Source organism: Microcaecilia unicolor, chromosome 3 (genome assembly GCF_901765095.1).
Source record: "Microcaecilia unicolor chromosome 3, aMicUni1.1, whole genome shotgun sequence".
NCBI lineage: Eukaryota > Metazoa > Chordata > Amphibia > Gymnophiona > Siphonopidae > Microcaecilia > Microcaecilia unicolor.
The window spans coordinates 356,846,781-356,868,572 of record NC_044033.1 but is presented as its reverse complement, the minus strand read 5'-3'; the positions used below and the strand labels follow the sequence as shown (position 1 = coordinate 356,868,572).

The window sequence follows — 21,792 nt, the reverse complement described above, 5'->3', positions numbered from 1 at the left end:
AGAGAACATTGGAGAGTTCCTTTTCTTACAAGGCAGCTTCAACTTGGAATGCTCTTCCTGAGGTTATTAGATTTGCTGACACATACTTTATATGTAGACTTTCTATTTCACTGACACCTGGATGTTTCTGAGTTTTCTCTGTTCTTTCTGGTTCTTTAGGTATTGCATCCTGTAGTCTATTTCTTTTGAAAATCACTTCAGGACCTTTTTTAAGGGTTGAAGTGGTATTAAGACTAATGACTAGAACAGAATAAGAGGTTCCTAGAGAATTTGGAAAATGCTGTCTCTGTGGAATGTAGAGAGTGGAAGTTTCAGCTTGTTTTTGTGTTGTGTTCCAGCTTGTAATCAGCCTTAAAGTCATGGGTAGCACCAGTTTGGGTAGTTTGTTTAAATTTTTAGGATTTTAAGCATACTACTAGCCTCACCTGAGGCATGGTCTGGCTACGCTAATTTCAGTTGTGAAATGCCACAGCATCTGTAAATATTTCAGGCTGAGGTCTTGAGCTGCATGAAAGTTAAGGATGGGACAGTACGTTTAAGCAGTTGAGATGTTGTGGAAGGAAGGAGGGAGATGGGGAGCATAGGAAGGACAAATATGGCCCTGTGAAGTTTTTGAGGGATGGTGTGGATGTGACAATGATGGCTGCAAGGGGGATAGAACTAGGAGTTTGGTGGTGGTGAGGACAGGGGAGCAATTAAAGTTTGAAGGAGGGGGAAGATGGGCTCTTTTCATCTCTGGTTTCCCAAAAGAAAATGTTAGCAGGTGCTAAGAGGTGGGAGAGGGGAAAAATAAAGCATTAGGAGAGAGTGGGGGTTTGAGGAAGCCTGGTATGGGTAAGGGTCATGTATTTGATAAACTGCCTTTCTGTGCTACAGCCAAAAGGCAGTTCACATATTATATCCAGGTACTTTTTCTCAGTGGGGCCATGGGGGCCTGGGCCCCCGTAGATTTGTTCCTGGACCCCCCTGCCGATGACCCTCTGGACCCCCCTCCTGCCGCCAACCCGCCATCGCCTATCTTTGCTGGCGGGGCCTGAAGAACAGGACCTCAGCTGGCGGGAGGTTGGGGTCCCCCGCCAGCAAAGGTAGGCGACGGCAGGGGAGTGTTGGTGGCAGGAGGGGGGGGGGGGGTCGAGAGGGTCGTCCGCGGGGGGGGGGGGGGGGGTCAAAGTTGTTGGTGGTGGCGGCGCCGGGGGGGGGGGCTAAAATGTACCCCCTCACCTCGGGCTCTGGACCCCCCTCCTGCCGAAGTCTGGCTATGCTCCTGCGTTTTCTTTCGCTAGTGGGCTCACAATCTAAGTTTTTGTACCTGGGGCCATTGTACCTTCTAAGCTGAGCAGGAGTCCTAGAACCACATTGCTGACAGTTGGGGGTTGTGCTTCAATATTGTGTTTTTAATCACTAGAGACAGGCAGGTTCCTGGCAGTCCTGCAGAGCTTGCCTGTCCCTCACTATTGAAAATGTAATAATGAAACAGCACCCCCTACTGGCAGGACTGCAGGTGGAGGACTGCATTCCCAATCCAGTCTTTGAGGCACACCTTCTCCTATTGGGTTTTCAGGATAACCACAATGAATATTTGAGTTAGATTTGTATGCATTTGAGACAGTGCCTACAAATCTATCTCATGCATATTAATTGTGGATATCCTAAAAACCTGATGGGACTAGATGTGCCCCAAAGACTGGGTTGGGAATGGCTGGTTTAGAGGGAACAGTGCCTGGGGCACTGGAAAGTTAAGTGATGGGGAATAGGAATCAAGACCAGGCTTCCTTACAGGGCACAGCAGGACCAGTCTAACCATTAAGTAAGATTAGGCAGTTGCTAAAGAGCAGCTGCAGTCAAAGCAATAACACAAATTCAAAGAAACAACAGGGGCTACTTCTATGAGCAGGGAAGGTGGGTAATTTTAAATTTCCCAATTACCCAGATTATTCTAGGAGGCAGGGCTGCCAAGAGACTAGGCTGGGCCCAGGGCAAGGCCGCCCCGCCTCCCCATCGCTCCCCCCACTGCTGTCACTCCCCGCCACTGCAGTCCGCGGTCTCACCTGCCTGCCTTCATGGCTCCGGGCCCCCTGCATTCAATGCGGCAGTCGCAGATAGCCTCTCTTCTGGCCTTCCCTCCCTGTGCCCACCCTCGTCTGATGTAACTTCTGGTTTCCGCTAACACAGGGAGGGAAGGCCCAAAGGGAGACTATCTGTGAGTGCCGCTTAGAATGCAGGGGGGCCCGGAGCCGAGGAGGCAAGCAGGTGAGACCGGGGACTGCAACGCCGGCGGACTAACCCCGGTGCCGGGCCCCCCTTGGAGGTCCGGGCCCGGGGAATTTTGCCCCCGCCCCCTCACGGCAGCCTTCTAGGAGGGGTGGTGTTAAGGTGATCATTATGTTTGGGGGGGGGGGGGGCAGGCCAGGCCAAGGGACCTGATAAGAGGAGGGGAGAGCAGGGTGCAAGGCTGAACGTTTGCATAGGGCAGTGCTTCTCAATCCTCTTTTGGAGGCACAATTAGCTAGTCAGGTTTTCAAGATTACCTCAGTGAATATGCATGAGAGAATTCTGCATAAACTTAGATACCAGTTGCATGTAAATCTATATCATGGATATTCATTGTGGATCCCATAATGAATATGCACAATATAGATTTGCATGCAATGGGTATCTAGTATATGCAGATTTCTCTCATTCATATTCACTGTGGTAATCCCTGACTAGGTAATTGTGCCTCCAAAAGATTGAGATGCACTGGCCTAAGGTGCTTAATATCTTTGCAGAGCACAGCGTTGCTGTGTGTAAATAATTCATATACATAGTAACATAGTAAATGATGGCAGATAAAGACCTGAATGGTCCATCCAGTCTGCCCAACATGATAAACTCATTTTACATGGTATGTAATACTTTATATGTATATCCGAGTTTTGATTTGTCCCTGCATTTCTCAGGGCACAGACTGTAGAAGTCCGCCCTGCAGCGGTTTTATTCTCCAAATACCAGCGTCGCCACCCAATGTCCACTAAGATTCCATAGATCCATTCCTTCTAAACAGGATTCCTTTGTGTTTATCCCACGCATGTTTGAATTCCATTACTGTTTTCATCTCCACCATCTCCCGCGGGAGGGCATTCCAAGTATCCACCACCCTCTCTGTGAAAAAAATACTTCCTGAACTTCTGAGTCTGCCCCCCTTGAACCTCAATTCATGTCCTCTAGTTCTACCACCTTCCCGTCTCCGGAAAAGGTTCGTATGCGGATTAATACCTTTCAAATATTTGACCGTCTGTATCATGTCACCCCTATTTCTCCTTTCCTCCAAGGTATGAAATAGATAGAAACCTATACATAGAGGGGTTATCCATATATTTACAGAGGCATTCCCAGAGGCAGGATTGCCACTTATGTGTGTATTTTTATAAAATAGACTTTGTCAAAACAGATTCAGCGTTTCATCATCAAATAGATACTGGTCATTTAATAATGGATTTGCTTTAACTGTCCCACAGCAAAAGAATCTACATAATAAAGCTAAGTGATTTTGATACTTTATATATCATTTTTAAGCAAAATTATAAAAATACAAAAGTTTGAAAAAAAATGAGGTGTTTTGATAATAAATAGTTTCAAATAATACTTCAAACCTATGAGGAGGCAGGCGAGTCGAGGGTAATCATGCCCTTGTGAAAAGAGTCGCCACTGAGGTCTTAAAGCAAGTTTCCATGAGCCTGCTTATTTTTGAGAAATAGTATTGAGCTGATTTTTGGTGCTGGGTTTATTTCATGTTAAAAACAGTTTTGGCAGAATGGAAAGATAACAGTAAAGTGAGTTTTACATGTTGGTGGAATTCTGCCTGCTCTATATTTAAATATTAATCAGTATTAGCTGAAAGTACAAAACTTAGGGGATCTTTACTAAGGTGCGTTTAGTGTTTTTAGCTCACGCTAAATTCTGAGATACCCATTATATTCCTATGGGCGTCTCAGTGTTTAGTGAGCTGGTTTTTTAACGTGAGCTTAAAACGCTAGCACACCTTGGTGAAAGACACCCTTAGTTTGAGACTCAATAGCATCTGGAGCCCTGTGGCCCAATTTTGTTCACATTGAAAGCAGACTGTGTTAACTCTTGTTTGTATATAGAAGTATATTTTAACTGATTGTCATCTTAATCAAGGTTATATTCCTATACATAGTGTATGATAAGTAGTAGTAGTATATCTCTGTTACTGTAAAAGCGCGATATCTGTATCGTTCCTTTTCTTATTATTGTTTGTTTTTGTTGCTCAGTGTTTATGAAAATGGGAAACAAATTCCTTCAATAAAAACTATTTGAACACAAAATGAATAGAATTATATACTCAGATTCTTACTAGGAGTTACCAGGAGTAGGTGTAACTTTGTTCAGGAGCTGTCGGGTTTCTTTTGGGTGGGGGCGGTCCCCGATCGCTCTTGCCCCCACAGGTTCCTCAAACAAAGTGGCTGCCGGGACAGTTTATAAATAGGGTTTGTAATATAGTCAAGAAAGACAACACAATACAAAGCCCTTCATGCTACCCAAGAGCTCTGTCACCAGGCACAATAAATCGCAATAGCCACCATCAGCTTTTAGAAATAGTTATGGAGATTATATCTGTAGGTTTAAGAAAAACAAACAGGTGTATCCATGCACTGTTTTACACCAATCTTTGGTACCTATGTGCTCAGCACTAAAGAAAGAATACATAAACAAACCTCTACATAAACATGGTATACCAAATGTGAATGTAAACTCATTAAAAGAAAATAAGCTTTTAAAAGGGAATAGGACTTCATATACTGCCTTTCTGTGGTTACAATTAAAGTGGTTTACATATTACATACAGGTACTTATTTGTACCTGGGGAAGTGGAGGGTTAAGTGACTTGCCCAGAATCAAACCCAGTTCTCCAGGATCAAAGCCCGCTGTGCTAACCACTTGGCTACTCCTCAAGATGTTAAATGGGAGCACAGACTGTCTTGCACTTGGCATGTGCTGCACACCCAAGTATGCCTCACCATCACCTCTCTGCCTGCATGTGAGAGGCAGGTGATGTTTTTTTTCTTTCTTGCAGATAAGTCTGTAAAACCTTTCCCTCTAATGTTGCTCCTAGATAACTAGAGGGATAATTTTAAATAGAAAGTCCTGCTGATTCCTCTTTTTTAAGAAGCTTTGCCGAAGAATGGGAGAACAAAAGAAACCCACCCTCTTCAGGACTTGGAAATAGTGCTGTGGAGTTACGGAGCTGGTCGGGAGCTGAGGAATGTTGGCAGGTTGAGTTGGCCACTGCCATTTCTTGGTCCATGAGATGCTTTCAGACTGATTGTTATGTAGATGGTTGTCGAGCTTTAAAAAAAGCTTCTGTGTCATTGTATGCTGGATGTCTGTCCCAGATGGCTGCACTGGAGCAGGTCAGCTGGAAAGGTAATCCTAAAACCTGGGAGGGGGGCCATGGGCACAGTGTGTTTCCTGCAGCAGCATAGCACTCACTGATCTTTCATATTGCTGTACTATACTGGCAGCCTACAGGGAAATGGTTTTGCCAGTAGTACAGTGGTTCTTAACCCACTCCTTGGGACACACAAAAAGCTAATCTGCTTTTCAAGATATCCACAATGAGATGAGAGAAATTTGCAGGCACTACTACCTCCATTGTATGTAAATCTCTGTCCTGCACATAGGAGCCAACTTTCAAATGATTGGGGGGGGGGGGGTGGTGCTGATTTTTTTTTTTTTTTTTTTTTTTTACAGGTGGTGCATTTTCCCCCACCCCCTCCATTCATATCCAACAATTCTCCTCTCTCCTCTGCCCTCTCCTCCATTCATATCTAGCAATTCTCCTCTCTCCCTCCCCTCCATGTCCAGCGATTTCTCCTCTCTCCCCTCCATGTCCAGTAACTCGCCCCAAACACCATCTGCCCCTTTTCAGCACCCCCTCTCCTCAGAGTTCCAGTCCCAACCCCAGCCTGACTTCTCCCTCAACAGTCCTCTGTCCTCGCCTTCCTGCCGCCCAGAATAAAAAACTCATCTTACCAAGGTCCCGGCTGCAGTGAAAGGCGAGCAGGCACGGCTTCAGCCTTCCCTTCTCTCTCAGCTCTGGTTCTGCCCTTGCGGAAACAGGAAATGAGGGCGGGACCAGAGCTGAGAGAGAAGGGAAGGCTGAAGCCGTGCCTGCTCGCCTTTCACTGCAGCCGGGACCTTGGTAAGATGAGTTTTCTATTCTGGGCGGCAGGAAGGCGAGGACAGAGGACTGTTGAGGGAGAAGAGGTCGGGCAGGTTGGGCTGGCTGGGGTTGGAACCGGAACCGACAGCGGGTGCTCGAGCACCCACAGAGTCGGCGCCTATGATCCTGCATATTCATTGTGAGCATCCTGAAAACCTGACTGGGTTGAGAACCCCTGCAATAGCATGATGAAACCCATTTTCAAAACACTCTTTGAGGGAAAAAGTGGAATGGCAGCTTCTGTGGTCAGACTCTGATGCTTTGATTTCAGGCTGGTGAAACACTGCCAGTGTTAGCTCCTGTAATCCAGTTTACTGTATAGATGAACATTTTTCTACAAGTTGCTACCAAAGGCATAAACATTATATGAAATTTGCAAAATATCAAAGTTCAGTAGGACAAAAGCTAACAAATTGAATGGTTAATTAATTGTTTAACTTCCAGAATTCTTTGCTCTCACGCTCTCATGTATGGTTGTATCCTGAGCAAGAGCTAAATTATGGGCAACTCTTCATTTTGTTACTACTGCTTTGCCCTTCACCCCCTGGGAATGAAAAGCAAGCAGCAGAATCCCTACAGCCCTGGAGTACACAAAGGGCTATTGTTGAGCAGGTGACCCAGGCTCTGACTTGCTGGCACTAAGGTCATGTTCAGGCTGGGTCAGCAAATCCATACAGCTAGCGTTTCACTGGCAGAGCAATGGGGAAGAACCCTGTTAACCCCTTTGGTTTGTTTTCTTCCTACAAAAACAGGCTAGACATTTTTCCTTTCAAAAAGAGTGGACGCAAAATTGATGAAGGAAATCGACATCACATTTAACTCTGGTGGTGTGCATAGTACACGTTTCATCCTAAATACCAGTAATTAAGTTATACCGGAACTATACAAAAGCAACTCTTTATTCCTGATTGTTTAAGCTAATCAATCACAATTGAAGTTTAATCCAATTCCTTTTATTTCATATTATGAAAATGTACTTTCTTTATCTGAATACCTAACCCACTCTGTCATCTTTTTTTTAACTATGTATTTCTTTCTTCCGGAATTGGTGATCACCATTGCGGAACAATGTAAGCCACATTGAGCCTGCAGATAGGTGGGAAAATGTGGGATACAAATGCTACAAATAAATAAATAAATACTCATTCAGGTGAGTGAGAAATACTCTTGGACGTGAGTTTCACAAAGACACTGATGGAGGCGTGATTCATGATTGCCTTTTTGGATTGCTTTAACTGCTTTGTAGGTAACATAGTATCATAATAAATGACGGCAGATAAAGACCTGAATGGTCCATCCAGTCTGCCCAACAAGATAAACTCATTTTACATGGTATGTAATTCTTTATATATATATATACTAGTAAAAAAGGCCCGTTTCTGACACAAATGAAACAGGCGCTAGCAAGGTTTTCCTCGGAGTGTGTATGTTTGGGAGAGTGTATGTGAGAGTGACTGTTTGAGAGTCAGAGTGAAAGTGTGAGTGTGTGAGAGAGAGAGTGTGTTTGTGAGAGAGTGTGTGTGTGAGAATGAGAGTGTGTGCAAGTGTGTATGTGAGACACAGTGTGATAGAGAGTGTGTGTGTGTGCCCATCCATGCTCCTCTGTCCCCTGCCCCCTCCATTCATCCCTATCCAGCATTTTCCCTCTCTGCCTGAGGCCTGCCCTGCAATCCATATCCATCCATGCCCATCTGTCCCCTCCATTCATCCCTATCCAGCAATTCCCCTCTCCCTGAGTCCTGCCCTTCCAATCCATGCCCATCCATGCTCATCTGTCACCTGGCCCCTCCATTTTTCCCTATCCAGCATTTCCCCTCTCTGCCTGAGGCCTGCTCTGCAATCCATATCCATCCATGCCCATCTGTCCCCTCCATTCATCCCTATCCAGCAATTCCCCTCTCCCTGAGTCCTGCCCTTCCAATCCATGCCCATCCATGCTCCTCTGTCACCTGGCCCCTCCATTTTTCCCTATCCAGCATTTCCCCTCTCTGCCTGAGGCCTGCTCTGCAATCCATATCCATCCATGCCCATCTGTCCCCTCCATTCATCCCTATCCAGCAATTCCCTTCTCCCTGAGCCCTGCCCTTCCAATCCATGCCCATCCATGCTCATCTGTCACCTGGCCCCTCCATTTTTCCGTATCCAGCATTTCCCCTCTCTGCCTGAGGCCTGTCCTGCAATCCATATCCATCCATGGCCATCTGTCTCCTCCATTCATCCCTATCCAGCAATTCCCCTCTCCCTGAGTCCTGCCCTTCCAATCCATGCTCCTCTGTCACCTGGCCCCTCCATTCATCCCTATCCAGCAATTCCCCTCTCTGCTGAGGCCTGCCCTGCAATCCATATGCATCCATGGCCATCTGTGCCCTCCATTCATCCCTATCCAGCAATTCCCCTCTCCCTGAGTCCTGCCCTTCCAATCCATGCCCATCCATGCTCATCTGTCACCTGGCCCCTCCATTTTTCCCTATCCAGCAATTGCCCTCTCTCCCTGAGGCCTGCCCTGCAATCCATTTCCATCCATGCCCATCTGTCCCCTCTATTCATCCCTATCCAGCAATTTCCCTCTCTCCCTGAGTCCTGCCCTCCCAATCCATGGCCATCCATGCTCCTCTGTCCCCTGCCCCCTCCATTCATCCCTTTCCAGCAATTGCCCTCTCTTCCTGAGCCCTGCCATCCCAATCCATGCCCATCCATGCTCCTCTGTCCCCTGCCGCCTCCATTCATCCTTTTGCAGCAAGTCCCCTGTCTCCCTTTCATGACCCCCCTTGCATCCATGCTCCTCTCTCTCCCATGTCCCAGCCTGGGCCGCCCTCTTTTCCCCCCCCCCCCTTCGCATCCATGCTGTCGTTTCTCCCCTGCCCTGCCGCTCCCATTGTTGTTCTTTAGTGGCCACCCTCTTCTCTCCCCCCAACATGGTTGTTTTTTTTTTTTTTTTCTTGTTTTTAAATTTACCTCCGTGCCGGTTCCGGCAGCGAAGCGTCAGGGAAGGAGGCGGCGCTCCCGACGTCTAGGTTTCCCTTCGCTGTGTTCCGCCTTCTTTTGACGTCATCCTTGACGTCAGAAGAAGGCGGAACACAGCGAAGGGAAGGCTAGACGTCGAGAGCGCCGCCTCCTTCCCTGACGCTTCGCTGCCGAGCGTTGCGATTGGTTGAGTGTCATTGCTCCGCCCTCGACGTCATCACGTTTGACGCGTGGGCGGGGCAGACACAATGCGATCTCACCCCCTTCACTTTAGAATGTTGGCTAACAGAGGCTTCATTAGAACGTTGGAGGTGCGTTTTATATATATATATATATATATATATATATATATATATATATATATATACACACACACACACACTACTACTACTACTTAACATTTCTAGAGCGTTACTAGGGTTACGCAGCGCTGTACAGTTTAGCAAAGAAGGACAGTGCCTGCTCAAAGGAGCTTACAATCTGAGTTTGATTTGTCACTGCCTTTCTCAGGGCACAGTCCGTAAAAGTCTGCCCTGTACTAAATGTTCTGAAGCTTCGACGAAGCCCCTTAAAATTTACACTCCAGCCCATCCATATCTATTCAGTCACAATCAGGGCACAAACCGTAGAAGTCCACCCTGCACCGGTTTTGCTCTCCAAATACCAGCGTCACCACCCAATCTCCGCTAAGATTCCGTAGATCCATTCCTTCTAAACAGGATTCCTTTGTGTTTATCCCACGCATGTTTGAATTCCATTACTGTTCTCATCTCCACCACCTCCCGCGGGAGGGCATTCCACATATCCACCACCCTCTCCGTGAAAAAATACTTCCTGACATTAGTCCTGAGTCTGCCACCGTCAACCTCAATTCATGTCCTCTAGTTCTACCACCTTCCCGTCTCTGGAAAAGATTCGTTTGCGGATTAATACCTTTCAAATATTTGGAACGTCTATATCATATCACCCTTGTTTCTCCTTTCCTCCAAGGTATACATGTTCAGGTCAGCAAGTCTCTCGTACGGTTTGCAATGCAAATCCCATACCATTTTCATAGCTTTTCTTTGCACCGCTTCCAGTCTTCTTACATCTTTAGCAAAACTCCAAAACTGAACACAATACTCCAAGGTACAAAAGGAAATGGAGGCAGCCTTATGGTTAGAGCAGGGGGGTTCTCAACCCAGACCTCAGGGCATATACAGCCAGTCAGGTTTTCAGGATGCCCATAATGAATATGCATGAAAAAGAATTGCATACCATGGAGGCAGTGCACACAAATTTATCTAATGCATATTCATTGTGGATATCCTAAAAAAGCAGCCTGACTTGGTGTGTCCTGATGACTGGGTTGAGAACCAGGGATTCCAGGGTTCAATTTCTACTTCTGCTACTGGTTCTCTTTGGGACTTTGGCCACGTCTGCCCCTTTCTTGCCTCAGGTACAAGCTTAGGCTATTCCTCCACATATGAGGGCTAAAGTTATTTATTTATTAGAATTTATTTACCGCCTTTTTGCAAAAATTTAGCAAGGCATAGTATACAGCAAAAATAAGTTGAACATAGGCAACAGACCTTTACAGCAGTAAAAATATTCAAACAACTTTACATAGTAAAGTATAACAGTGCTGTAACTACTAGGGAGGGGCCTCTGGGGCCTGCCCCCCCCCCTCATTTTGAGCTCAGGTCCCCTTCAGAATTGTGGTACCAGATGCATGACTGGCAGGGGTGCCCAAACCCCACCAACCAAATAGTCTCTGTTGGAGCCACACCCGTACAGTTGAAGCAATGAAGAAGCCAGCAGGGTGCTCCAGCTGCTGGTGCCCGCACTTCTGCACACGCTCTGTTTATGCATTGAACCGAACATGTGAGGAAGTGCCCCTGTCGGAAGCTGGAGCACTCTGCTATCTTCCTCCCTGCTTTAGCTGTATGGGTGTGGCTGTGGCAGAAAATCTCTTCTGCTGATGGTTCTTGAAATACTTGCCCCCCCCCCCCCCCAAAAAAAGAATAATAGTTATAGCTACTCCCCTGTAGTATAGTATGCTACTTAAATGTGACCATCTCAGGGAAAAGGTGACTAAAGTAGCAGATTTGAAATGAGTGGCTGATTTTTCATGTTATGGGTCCATAAACAGACTGCAAAAGTTACATGTTAGACCTGTAATTTTTTTTCCACATAAAAGGATGAGGTTTGGACTGTTGTATTACAAATTGCTTACTATAACAGAATTTATTAAAACCCATTTTTTTTGTTTCTGGTGACTTGAGTTACCTTTTCCTAGAGTTGGTTACAAATGGTCTGGGCTGTGGAAAGGCCTCAAAATCAAGCCCCTCCCATTGACTCCTGGCAGACTTAAGGGCTGGATGTGGCAGGAGTGCCTGTGGCAGTAGCTCTTGATGCTGTGGCAATCCTATTTCTCCCTCCTTCCTGCACCAGGTTGAGGAGGATCACATTGGCACCCAGTGCCTCAAGCTCCAGCCTGACTCCTCTTTTGCTGGCTATCAGCTTCTTACTCTGAACTACACTGCACTGCTCCATGCAGTCCAAAGGTGCTTTGATATGCAGGTTGGAAAATGAATGAAGTCATCAGATGGGAAAGGGCAAGTGACAGCAAGGGGGGATGGTGGGGGCTGTGAGAGAGAGAGTCTACAGTGTGAGGGGTTGTATGGGGAAGAGAGGAGAGTATGCAAGCAGAAGATCCAAAAGGGGTATAGGAGGTTGGGCAGAATAAATGAAGGGAGGGGGGGGGAGGAATTAGATGAGAGGATTGTTGGCATTTTTCTCTCCCTAGCTACTGCCCTCTTTATTCCTTTTCCTTTTACTCCCTGTTTTCCATTATTCTCCTCCCTCCTCCCCCCCCCCCCCGTTTCTCTTTCCATCTGGCACTTCTGCCTTCAAGTTCTTTAACTTCTGAGATCTCTCTAGTCATTCCCTTATTTACTGTTAGTACCACCAATTACTATGATTCCCTTTTCCCCAAAAAGAGGACTCAATAACTGCAGCATAAGAAATGGCATCAAACGATTTGATGACATTTACATAATTTAAATTTCCCCAATTCTGTGAAAATGTGCCATATTGTTGCCACTGAATTTTTGACAGTTCTACTGCCTCATTTGCAAAGGACGATGAAGCACCTTGCACACATCTTTCAGAAAATAGTGGAGAGGCGGGGGGCGGTCCTGCAGCTTCACTGTATCTTTTTGATGATGGATACGGCAGGACAAAAGTTTGATTTTCAACGTGTGTTGAAAAAAATATATATTCTTCTGAAGCTTACATAATGTGCAGAAGAATAGAATTAATGTTTTTTTTGTGTGTGTGTGTTGAATCGTATCATGTTTAAGTGCTTACTTTAATTTCTCTCCCCTTAGAGGGCTGGCCCGGGGTTCAGAGTGAAATGGAGCGCGTCAAGTTCTCGGCCCTCGCTCTCTCTAGCTGGAGTGAACGTGAAATCCAAGCGAAGCGGCAAAGGGTCAGAACGTGTAATTGTGGCTGAGAATGGCGTTCACTCAATTGGGAGGGGGGGGGGGGGGGAAGAGAACTGACAGATTTCACTGTGTGTTCAGTCACTTTACACACTGCGCTAAGAAAGTGCGCCCCCCCCCCCCCTCCCTAAATCCCTCGAGTCTGTTTGCTTTGCAGTTCCCTGCCCCCATCTCCCCTGCAAGAAGGAGGAACCTGCTGCTGCTGGCTTGATTGAGCCAGGCGGAGGCACTGAAGCGAAAAGTCCCTGCTCTCTTGATCTCGCTGCTGTGCTTTGCTTTTGCTTCTTCTCCCGGGGATTTGTCCCCACTCCCCCACGTGCTGAAGCAGGCAGACGGCTCCCGATCTTCCTCCCCTCCTTCCCCGGCAGCTTTTCATCTTCAAACACAATAAACGGCAGCAACAAAGGTGCAAGAAAAAAAAGAAATACTGCTAAAAAAGGCAGGCGCGAACCTGTTCGCGGGATTTCCGTCGTGCTGGAAAAAAGAACCACCAGAAGCATTGCCCAGCCACCTGCTCCTTGCTCGCACGTCTATGGGTTTGGGGCTGTGGTGGCGCCAAATGCCCCTTGGATATGGTGGTGTGCGTTAACACGAAGCTGAAATCTATTTTTAAGCTCTTCAAGAAGAGGAGTAAGTTAAGGGCTTTTGTGTACTTTTTCTCCTGTTGAATCGTTGAAATGCGGCCGGGGAGATGGATGGATGGAATTGTGCATCTTTATCTTTTCTCCTTTTCAGCCGGGGTGTGTGGAGTTGCTGAAGTAGCTTCTTCTTAGTGTTTGACCGTGGAGGGTGAGCTTTTCAGAGATTTAAAGATCGGGGGGGGGGGATGCAGGCGATTTTCAAGTTTTCTGTCACAGGATGGGATTTAGTACGTTTGCCATTGTGCAAGTTCTGGGATTTTGAATTTCTATAGAGGTAAGGCTTGCGGAAATGCCTGTCGAAGTTCTCCTGCAGACTCTCCGCTTGCTAGTCTGTGTGTGTCTTCCTTAAACTTGGCTTTGCAGGTGGCGAGTGGAGAGAATAATGACCAGCAGCGGGGTATTGAGGGCGGCTTCGACCTTTTTGTTCTGGTTTGCTTGGCAATGTGTGTGCATGTAAACATAGAATTCGCCGGTAAAAGATTATTCCTTCACTGGTCTGGGAAAGTTGCCTAAAAACGAGGCATTTCTCTAAAGCTGAGCTTTGTGAGATAACACCGAATGATTTGCTTAAAGGGGCAGTGGTGAGGCCCATAACCTGCCTTTGTTGGTGTCCTAAATATAAATAAACCTTTCAGTATTAGGAGCCAACTTTTCAAAATGATTGACAGTGCTAAACCCAATAGAATTTACCCCTCCCTGGACACAGTCAAGGAGTTTGTTTTGTTCAATATTGGGGATGTTCAAGCACCCACAAAGCTGGCTTCTGTGCTGTTCAGGGACCCAACTAACAAATTAGTGCTTTATCTATGATGGTTAAAGTCTTCAGTATTAAGAGAGCTCCTGAGAAGAATGGCCACCAGGAATTAAACCAATTAATGCTAGTTTCTCAAATCCTGCATTGACACCTGTCATACTTTTTATAGTAGATGATTTAAAAATCAGGCTTGGCTCACTGGCTGCCAGAAACCTGAGCCTCAGGTTGAGTGAGTTTTCACTGATAACACCTTCAGGGTAGGAGCAGGAGGGCACATACCTGTAAACAGATTTAGATTTAGACTTTTATAGTGGGAGGGGTGGCCTTCCATTAAAAATTAAAGTTGTCTGTAGGCAGGCCAAGGAGGTTTAATTGACAGGAGAGGTGGGATCATGCTCAGTTTATTATCTGGCCTGAAGCCAGTAGGTGGAGCTTGCTGCCATATTGAGTCACCCAAAACAATATCAAACATTATTAGAAACTAGTAAAAAAAGCCCCGTTTCTGATGCAAATGAAACGGGGGCTAGCAAAGGTTTTCTTCTGTGTGCATGTGGGAGTGTGTGTGTCCCTGCCCTCTGCCCTCTCTCCCCTCCCCCCTCTGAGTCCTTCACTGTTACAGAGAGAGCGATTTGATGTGTTTTCCTTCACTGTTGTGTTACAGAGAGAGCAAGGGCGGGGCAGACACTCATGGGGAAACTGGATATCTCTCCCCCTTCACACTTCCGGCTGGAGGCTTCATAGAACGTTGGTGGTGCCTTTTATATATAGAGATAAGGATTGCCTATGGGTGGCGTGATGTGGACCAAAAATTTGCTTTGATTTGAGTGTATGAAGATGTTGTCTATGGCTTCAGCCTTGTCACTTGATGCTGTCTCCTGTCAAAACTCCTTTGGGCAGGCAACCACAAACTATTTGCCTGTGGAAGTCAGCATCCTTGGGTACATTCCTACTTTGAGTAAATGGAAATATAAGGTCTGGCTGCAAAGTTCACTGGGGTTTGTGGTCTGGGTGTAGGTGATGCTTCCTTAGAAGTTTTGTTTATTATTATATTTGGTTACAGTCTTCTATAAACATCCTAAAATGAGGAACAAAGTTTTCTAGCCCTACCCCACATCCTTTCTGGAGAAGTTGCCTGGTGATTAGAGCAGTGGGCTGGAGAACCAGGGAAGCCAGATTTCAAATTATGAATGCCTTACTGGTGCTCTTTGTGACTTGATCAAGTCTCTTTGCAATTCATTGCTCTAAGATTGCAAGTCCTCTCCCAGGCAGGGACTGACACAACTTGAATTTTAATTTGTCGTGAGCCAAATTAGTGCCTGGTCCTGGAGAAGGAAAGGGAACTGCTCCCGGTAGGATATCAACTATAGACCCTATATAATGTGAACATTGGGGTACAAGATATTTGACTGTACTTTTGAGTGAATCTGTAAAATATGGCAGCAAGGTAGGTTTGCGAGGATTAATCCTTTGTTAATCAAATCAGTTCCATAGATCAATCTCTACTGGCTCCCAGTAGAAACACAGTGTTTTAAGATCTGTGTTACAGTTTTTAAAATTCTAAGAAGTCAAGCCCCCAGGTTACTTGAGTCAGCTAATTGAGCTCCCTCCATCTCAAAGGTCTTTGTATTTGAAGGACTCTTTGACCCTTCATTATCCATCTGCTAGCTGAACTGTTCAAATCAGAGACGACATGCAGCTATATTTTCTTCTTATTATTATTATTAACATTTGTATAGCGCTACCAGACGCATGCAGCGCTGAACACCTGACATAGAGAGACATTCCCTGCTTAATAGAGCTCACAATCTAAAAATAATGCAGACAGACTGCTTTGTATGTTAGATCTGAGATCTGTTGTATAAAGTTTTGAAAATTATTGAAAGCTTTTCTATTTCAAAAGTTTGTCATGCAATTTTAAGAATTAATTTTAGTCATAGTACTTTGTTGTTCACTAGATATGTCTAGTGGGATGGGCCTTTTCCCTTTATGCAGTCAACTGCCATTAAACTTCTATCTAATGCTCGCAAATTTGATCTTATAATCGCATTACTCAAACAAGAACATTGGCTACCTGTTTCTTTCTGAATGAATTACAAACTTCTCCTGGTTCATAAAGGCCTTATCCCATCTGCTCCAGAATACATTTCCGATTTACTCATTCCCCATGTCTCCTCTCGATCCCTGCGTTCCTCCCAACAAGCTCTTCTTTACCTCCCTCCATCATAAGGCTTGAGCCATGGCTAATGCTGGTCGTAAACTTTGGAGCACTGTACCTCTTCATCTTAAATCTAAACCTTTATACATTACTTTCAAGGAACTTTTGAAATCTTGGCTCTTTTGTCAGACCTTTCCTTTGTGATGCAGGGTATACACACTCCTTAGTTGCCCCCTTTTTTCTTATCTACTTCTTATCCTGCCATATGGCGATCAGCGGTATATCAAATAAATGAAATACAATTCAATAGACATATTTTATTATAGTAGGTTTATAGTGCGATATTTAACTTTTTTTTTTTTTTAATAGCGTCCAGGGCTTCATTTGTAGACAAAAAGGAAGTAGAACTGTGGAGCCTGGGAAGGGGGTGGGCAAGCAAGGGGCATGAGCAACAGGAGATGAGGGGCTGGATTAGGGAGTATAGTGACTACTCTCCTTCAGTGAGACCCCTTCTCTCCTCTACGGCTGCCTGGAAGAGGAGGGCCTGGAGCAGAAACACCTATTGTTCTGGAGTCTGGAAAACAGTGGCACAACTGAGTTCCAGGCCATTCCCCCAGATATTTTGCCCAGACAGGGTCCAACACTTGACCATCTTTAGTATAAGTAATTCTGCTTTATATGGGGTCTGCAGCATGCTCAAAAAAATTTTTTTTCTGGTCACGATCCCATTATCTTGGCCACAGCAATGCCCACGACTGTGCCAAGGTGTATCATATGATGCATCTATGAGGTGCTCCCCTGGGTAGTAATCCCAAACCGGGTGTGCGTGTGACCCCCATTTAGAGTCACGGCATGCAGGTTGGGAAGCACTGGTCTACAGTGAGTGGGGAGAATAAGGGAGAGAAGTCAAAGAAGAGGGAGTGCTGGCAGGGAGGATGAAGAGGGGGATCAAGAGAATGCTAGGGGAGAGGAAGGGACAGTGGATGGAGAAAATGAGAGAGAATGTGCAGTATGAGGGGAGAAGAAGGGGAAGGGTAGAGTACCTGGGTTGAGTTGTGGAGGTGACCAGTACTGGGGCCAGTGTAAAACGTTTTTTGTGGGTGTCTGGTAACTTGGCCAATAGGAAGCAATGCTGCAGACTGGGGCTGCTGCCTGCTGCTGGGCCCCAATGAGGGACAGATGAGGGAGGGAAGAAATTGGAAAGGGGAGGAGAAGACAGTGTAAAGAAGTTGAGAGGGACGGAAAAAGGTTGGGTGCATAAGATGGAGCCCAGAAGTAGGGGGGGCAGTACATGGAGGAGAAGAAAAAATAAGACGAGAAAGAAGCAACATAGTAAAAAGATGACAAGAAAACTAGGAAAAATCACCCATATTTGCTACATTTAAAAGCAATGCTGAATGCTTCTAAAAACTGGTCCCTAGGTTTTGTAAATATTTTTCCACCCTTGTGCCAGGTGTACTGCAAGGCACCTTCAGCCTTGCTGGGGGCCTGGGCACCTGATATGGTAAAACACCCATGTTAGTTTGGACTCATAAGAGCCTATGGAGACTCGTCCTCTCTTTATTCCTTTATCTTATTACTGCCTTTCTACAAATTGCATAACCTGCGTCTATTCAAGCTTAAATTATATATTCTTGAGAGTCTGAATGTTATATCTGTATAATTATCTTGTATCTTGTCTGTGCACATTGACATTAAATGAATATGCATTACTGAAGTATCTGCTTTCTGCTCCTGTAATGTTCATATTCGTGGCATGCTTCAGTGGCTGGCAGGCGTGTAATCTATTTTTTATAACATTTAAAAGTCTTGATACTTGGTGGAAGCAGTTTCCTGTGTCATACTGAGTTTTGGAGAACAGCTGTTGCAGCTTTTCAGTATCTAGTCTATTGTCAGCTGGTCACCAATGTTTAACCCATGCATGGTACTAAAGATTTGTACTGAGAACCTTAGGCGCTTGGGGAGTTGACAAAGTCAGTGTCCTATGAGGAAATTGTTCGCTATTAGATCATGGGCATCCAAATGGCAGAAGAAATTTAATGTGGACAAATGCACAGTGATGCACATTGAGAAGAATAATCTGAATCATAGTTGCCTGATGCTAGGGTCCACCTTGGGGGTCAGCACCCAAGAAAAAGATCTAGGTGTCATTGTAGACAATATACTGAAATCTTCTGCCCAGTGTGTGGCAGAGGCCAAAAAAGCCAACAGGATGCTAGGAATTATTAGAAAAGGGGTGGTAAATAAGACCGAGAATACAATAATGTGTCTGTATCGCTCCATGGTGCGACCTCACCTTGAGAATTGTGTTCAGTTCTGGTTGCCATATCTCAAAACAAATATAACAGAATTAGAAAAGGTTCAAAGAAGAGTAACCAAAAGTGCTAAAGGGGATGGAACTCCTCTCACATGAGGAAAGCCTAAAGAGGTTAGGCCTCTTCAGCTTGGAAAAGAGACGTTTGAGAGGAGATATGATTGAGGTCTACAAAATTCTGAGTGGCGTAGAATGAGTAGAAGTAAATTGATTTTTTTTTACTCTTTCAAAAAGTATAAAGACTAGGGGACTCTCAATGAAGTTACATGGAAGTACTTTAAAACAAATAGGAGGAAGTATTTTTTCACTCAAAGAATAGTTAAACTCTGGAACTCTTTGCTGGAGGATGTAGTAACAGCAGTTAGCTTATCTGGGTTTAAAAAAGGTTAGACAAGTTCCTGGAGAAAAGTCCATAGTCTACTATTGAGACAGATATGGGGAAGCCACTGCTTGCCCTGGGATTGGTAGCATGGAATGTTGCTAGTATTTGGGTTCCTGTCAGGTACTTGTGACCTGGATTGGCCACTGTTGGAAGCAGTATCCTGGGTTAGATGGACCATTGGTCTGACCCAGAATGGCTATTCCACGTATAACAGACGGGACACAGCAAAAGCGGAGGACTGGATGTCACTACGTAGAAGAAATCCAACAGGAGTAGTGAAGGTAGCAGGACTCTTCCACAAAATACCAGGGGGACGAGAGACGTAATAAGCAAAATCTTGATTCATCAAAACCCGACACTGTACTAGGGTTCTGTGTAAAGCCTACATCAGGGGTCTAAGAAAAAATAGGACATGTGTAAAAAAAACATGAATATGCATATAAAAGGGTTAAACCATGTAAAATACATGAGTACATGTAAAGAATCAAGTATAGTAATTAAATAAATAATAAATCAGATGGACAAAATTGAGCTCGTAATATGTTCCATGTGGCAATACATAAAAAAAGTAATGTCAAAGGGAGATAGTTGATGTAATATATTGAAATAAATATTAGTCAAGTATTGAGAACACTTATAATAATAAAGATTAATAAAAAAGTTTTGTGTGAAACGGAACGTATTTGTGTGTATTTTTTTTTATACAGGTTTTCAGGATTCCACCAATGAATATGCATGAGATCTATTTGCATGCACTGCCTCCATTTTATGCAAATAGATCTCATGCATATTCATTGGTGGAATCCTGAAAACCCAACTGTTTTGCAGCCCTTGAGGACCGAGGTTGCCCATCTGTGGCTTAAGGGCTATCATAAAGACTTCTATGGCAGTGCATGACGAGCAGCTTGGTATTGGGCAGCAAAATTTATAGATTTTATAGTGTGTTGTATGAAAGGAAGTATTGAGGTGTGTTTTTAAAGGCATGGAAGGATTTCTATTTTCCTTGGATTGCATGTTCATGACTACTGGCGCGTCATGGTAATTGTAGGCACAGTGCTTTGTCTTTAGTTCCCCCAAAGCATACAGATTTACATCTCTGCGAACAGCTTGGTGTGTGTTAACTTCCAGCCAAACATATTGTACTGTAATCTGTTTAGAGATTTACAATGAGCAGGAAATGTTCGTTGCCCTGCTGCTTCTGAGCAGAAGCTAATTTTGTAGCTCTGTATCAAATTGTCAGGGTGGGGGGGGGGGTGAGAAACACAGGGAATACTGTTCAGAGAGGGCAATTGTAGCAGCCGCTTAGTTGAACAGGAGCTCTTGCATCTAACCATAGCCACTTGGGCTCCTGGACTAAACGTTTTTATCACCGCTATAAAACAAGAGAAGAGCTTCGAGTTCAGGCTGTAAAATTAATGTAGAACAAGAAAGGAGAAAATACTACTATAAATCATTTCTAGTTCAAGTTAATGAATGTGACTGAAACCTAAAAGGAGGCGAGCAGTTCACCATACAGGAGATCTGCTCTAAAGAGCTAAGCATTTGATGATAGGAGGATTATTTGCATTCTTAACAAAGGAAAACATAAGCTGCTTGCTGAACAGCTGCTTAACTTGTTTTGTTTGCTTTTTTTCTCTTTTCAGCTGTTTCCAATCTAGATGAGGAAAGGAAATGGACAGTCCACTACACGGCTCCCTGGCATCAACAGGAGAATGTTTTCCTTCCTTCCTCCCGGCCTCCCTGCGTGGAGGACCTGCACCGCCAGGCCAAGCTGAACCTGAAAACCGTACTCCGAGGTAAGGGGAAGGGCATCCTTTCTTCTAGCACAGTGGTTCCCAAACTGTGACTTAAGTTGGTATCTCCACCCACATCCGTAGATAGGGGGTCACATAAATTGGGCTGCTTCCCCTTTCTCGGGACCTTCCAGGGCTGGCTCAAGGGATAGCGGTGCCTTGAGCCAACTTCCTTTGGCAGCAACCTCCCACCCCCAACTGCATAGCTTCGGGCACACCTTCCCTCTTCCCCACAGATCTGGCAGTAGCAGCAACATGACAGGCTGCCTTCAGCCAGCCACTGGGTCTTCCCTGTGCCGTGTCCTGCATTCTCTGATGCAATTTCTTGTGGGTGGGACATGGCAGGGCCAAAACCCAGGGGTTGGGCGAAGGTAGCATGTCATGCTGCTGCTGCCGTTGACAAACATAGACTTTACAGGACTGTGGGGGAGTGAGAGAGATCAGGGAGCCTTACTGAAAGAGAAAGGGAGAGACTGGACTGTGGGGGGGGGGGGGGGGGAGGGAAGAAAAGGCTTGACCAGTAGGCCAGGTGAGGTCAGAGGCTGGGTATTTCGGCGCCCTGGGCCACAGCCTCACCTGGTCCACTTGTTAGCCAGTCTGGGGCCTGTGCCCCATAGTTCCAGTCTTCACAGGCCTTGCCCCCTCTTTTTCATTTATTTTTTAAATTTATAGACCACACATCCAGTAAAGACTAATCTGAGCATCTAACAAAATTAAAAACATAGGGGCCGGTATTCAGACTGTGGGAGGCAGCCCGGCTAACTCATTGGTCGGTGGTGAACCCAGAAATTAAATGCCGGACTGCATCGGGCATTGAATTTTCTTTTTGGCTGCTGTGAACATAACCGGTTAAGCCGATTCATTCATCGGCTGAAGTTATAGTGGCCAAAGGTAGACCTGCTATTTATGCGGGTCTGTCTGACAGCTAAACTTGGCAGGTTATCTGATGAATATTGGCACTAACCAGCTATCTCAAACTGAATATTATCACTTAGCCAGCTTAAGGCTATTTAACCAGCAGGAACCATTCCTGGCTGGGTAAATAGTGCTGGATATTGGGTGGATTAATATATAAAAC

General features: G+C 45.3%; 1 protein-coding gene across 2 annotated transcripts in view; it reads left to right on the top strand.

Annotated features, from left to right (window-relative positions):
• The window catches only part of NHSL1 (NHS like 1), a 451,367-nt gene that overhangs the window by 297,246 nt on the left and 132,329 nt on the right, over positions 1-21,792 (top strand). For both annotated transcript variants that reach the window (XM_030198527.1, XM_030198528.1), the window contains exon 2: positions 20,565-20,717. In XM_030198527.1, the coding sequence (XP_030054387.1) occupies positions 20,565-20,717 (153 nt within the window). The remainder of the gene's footprint in view (positions 1-20,564; positions 20,718-21,792) is intronic.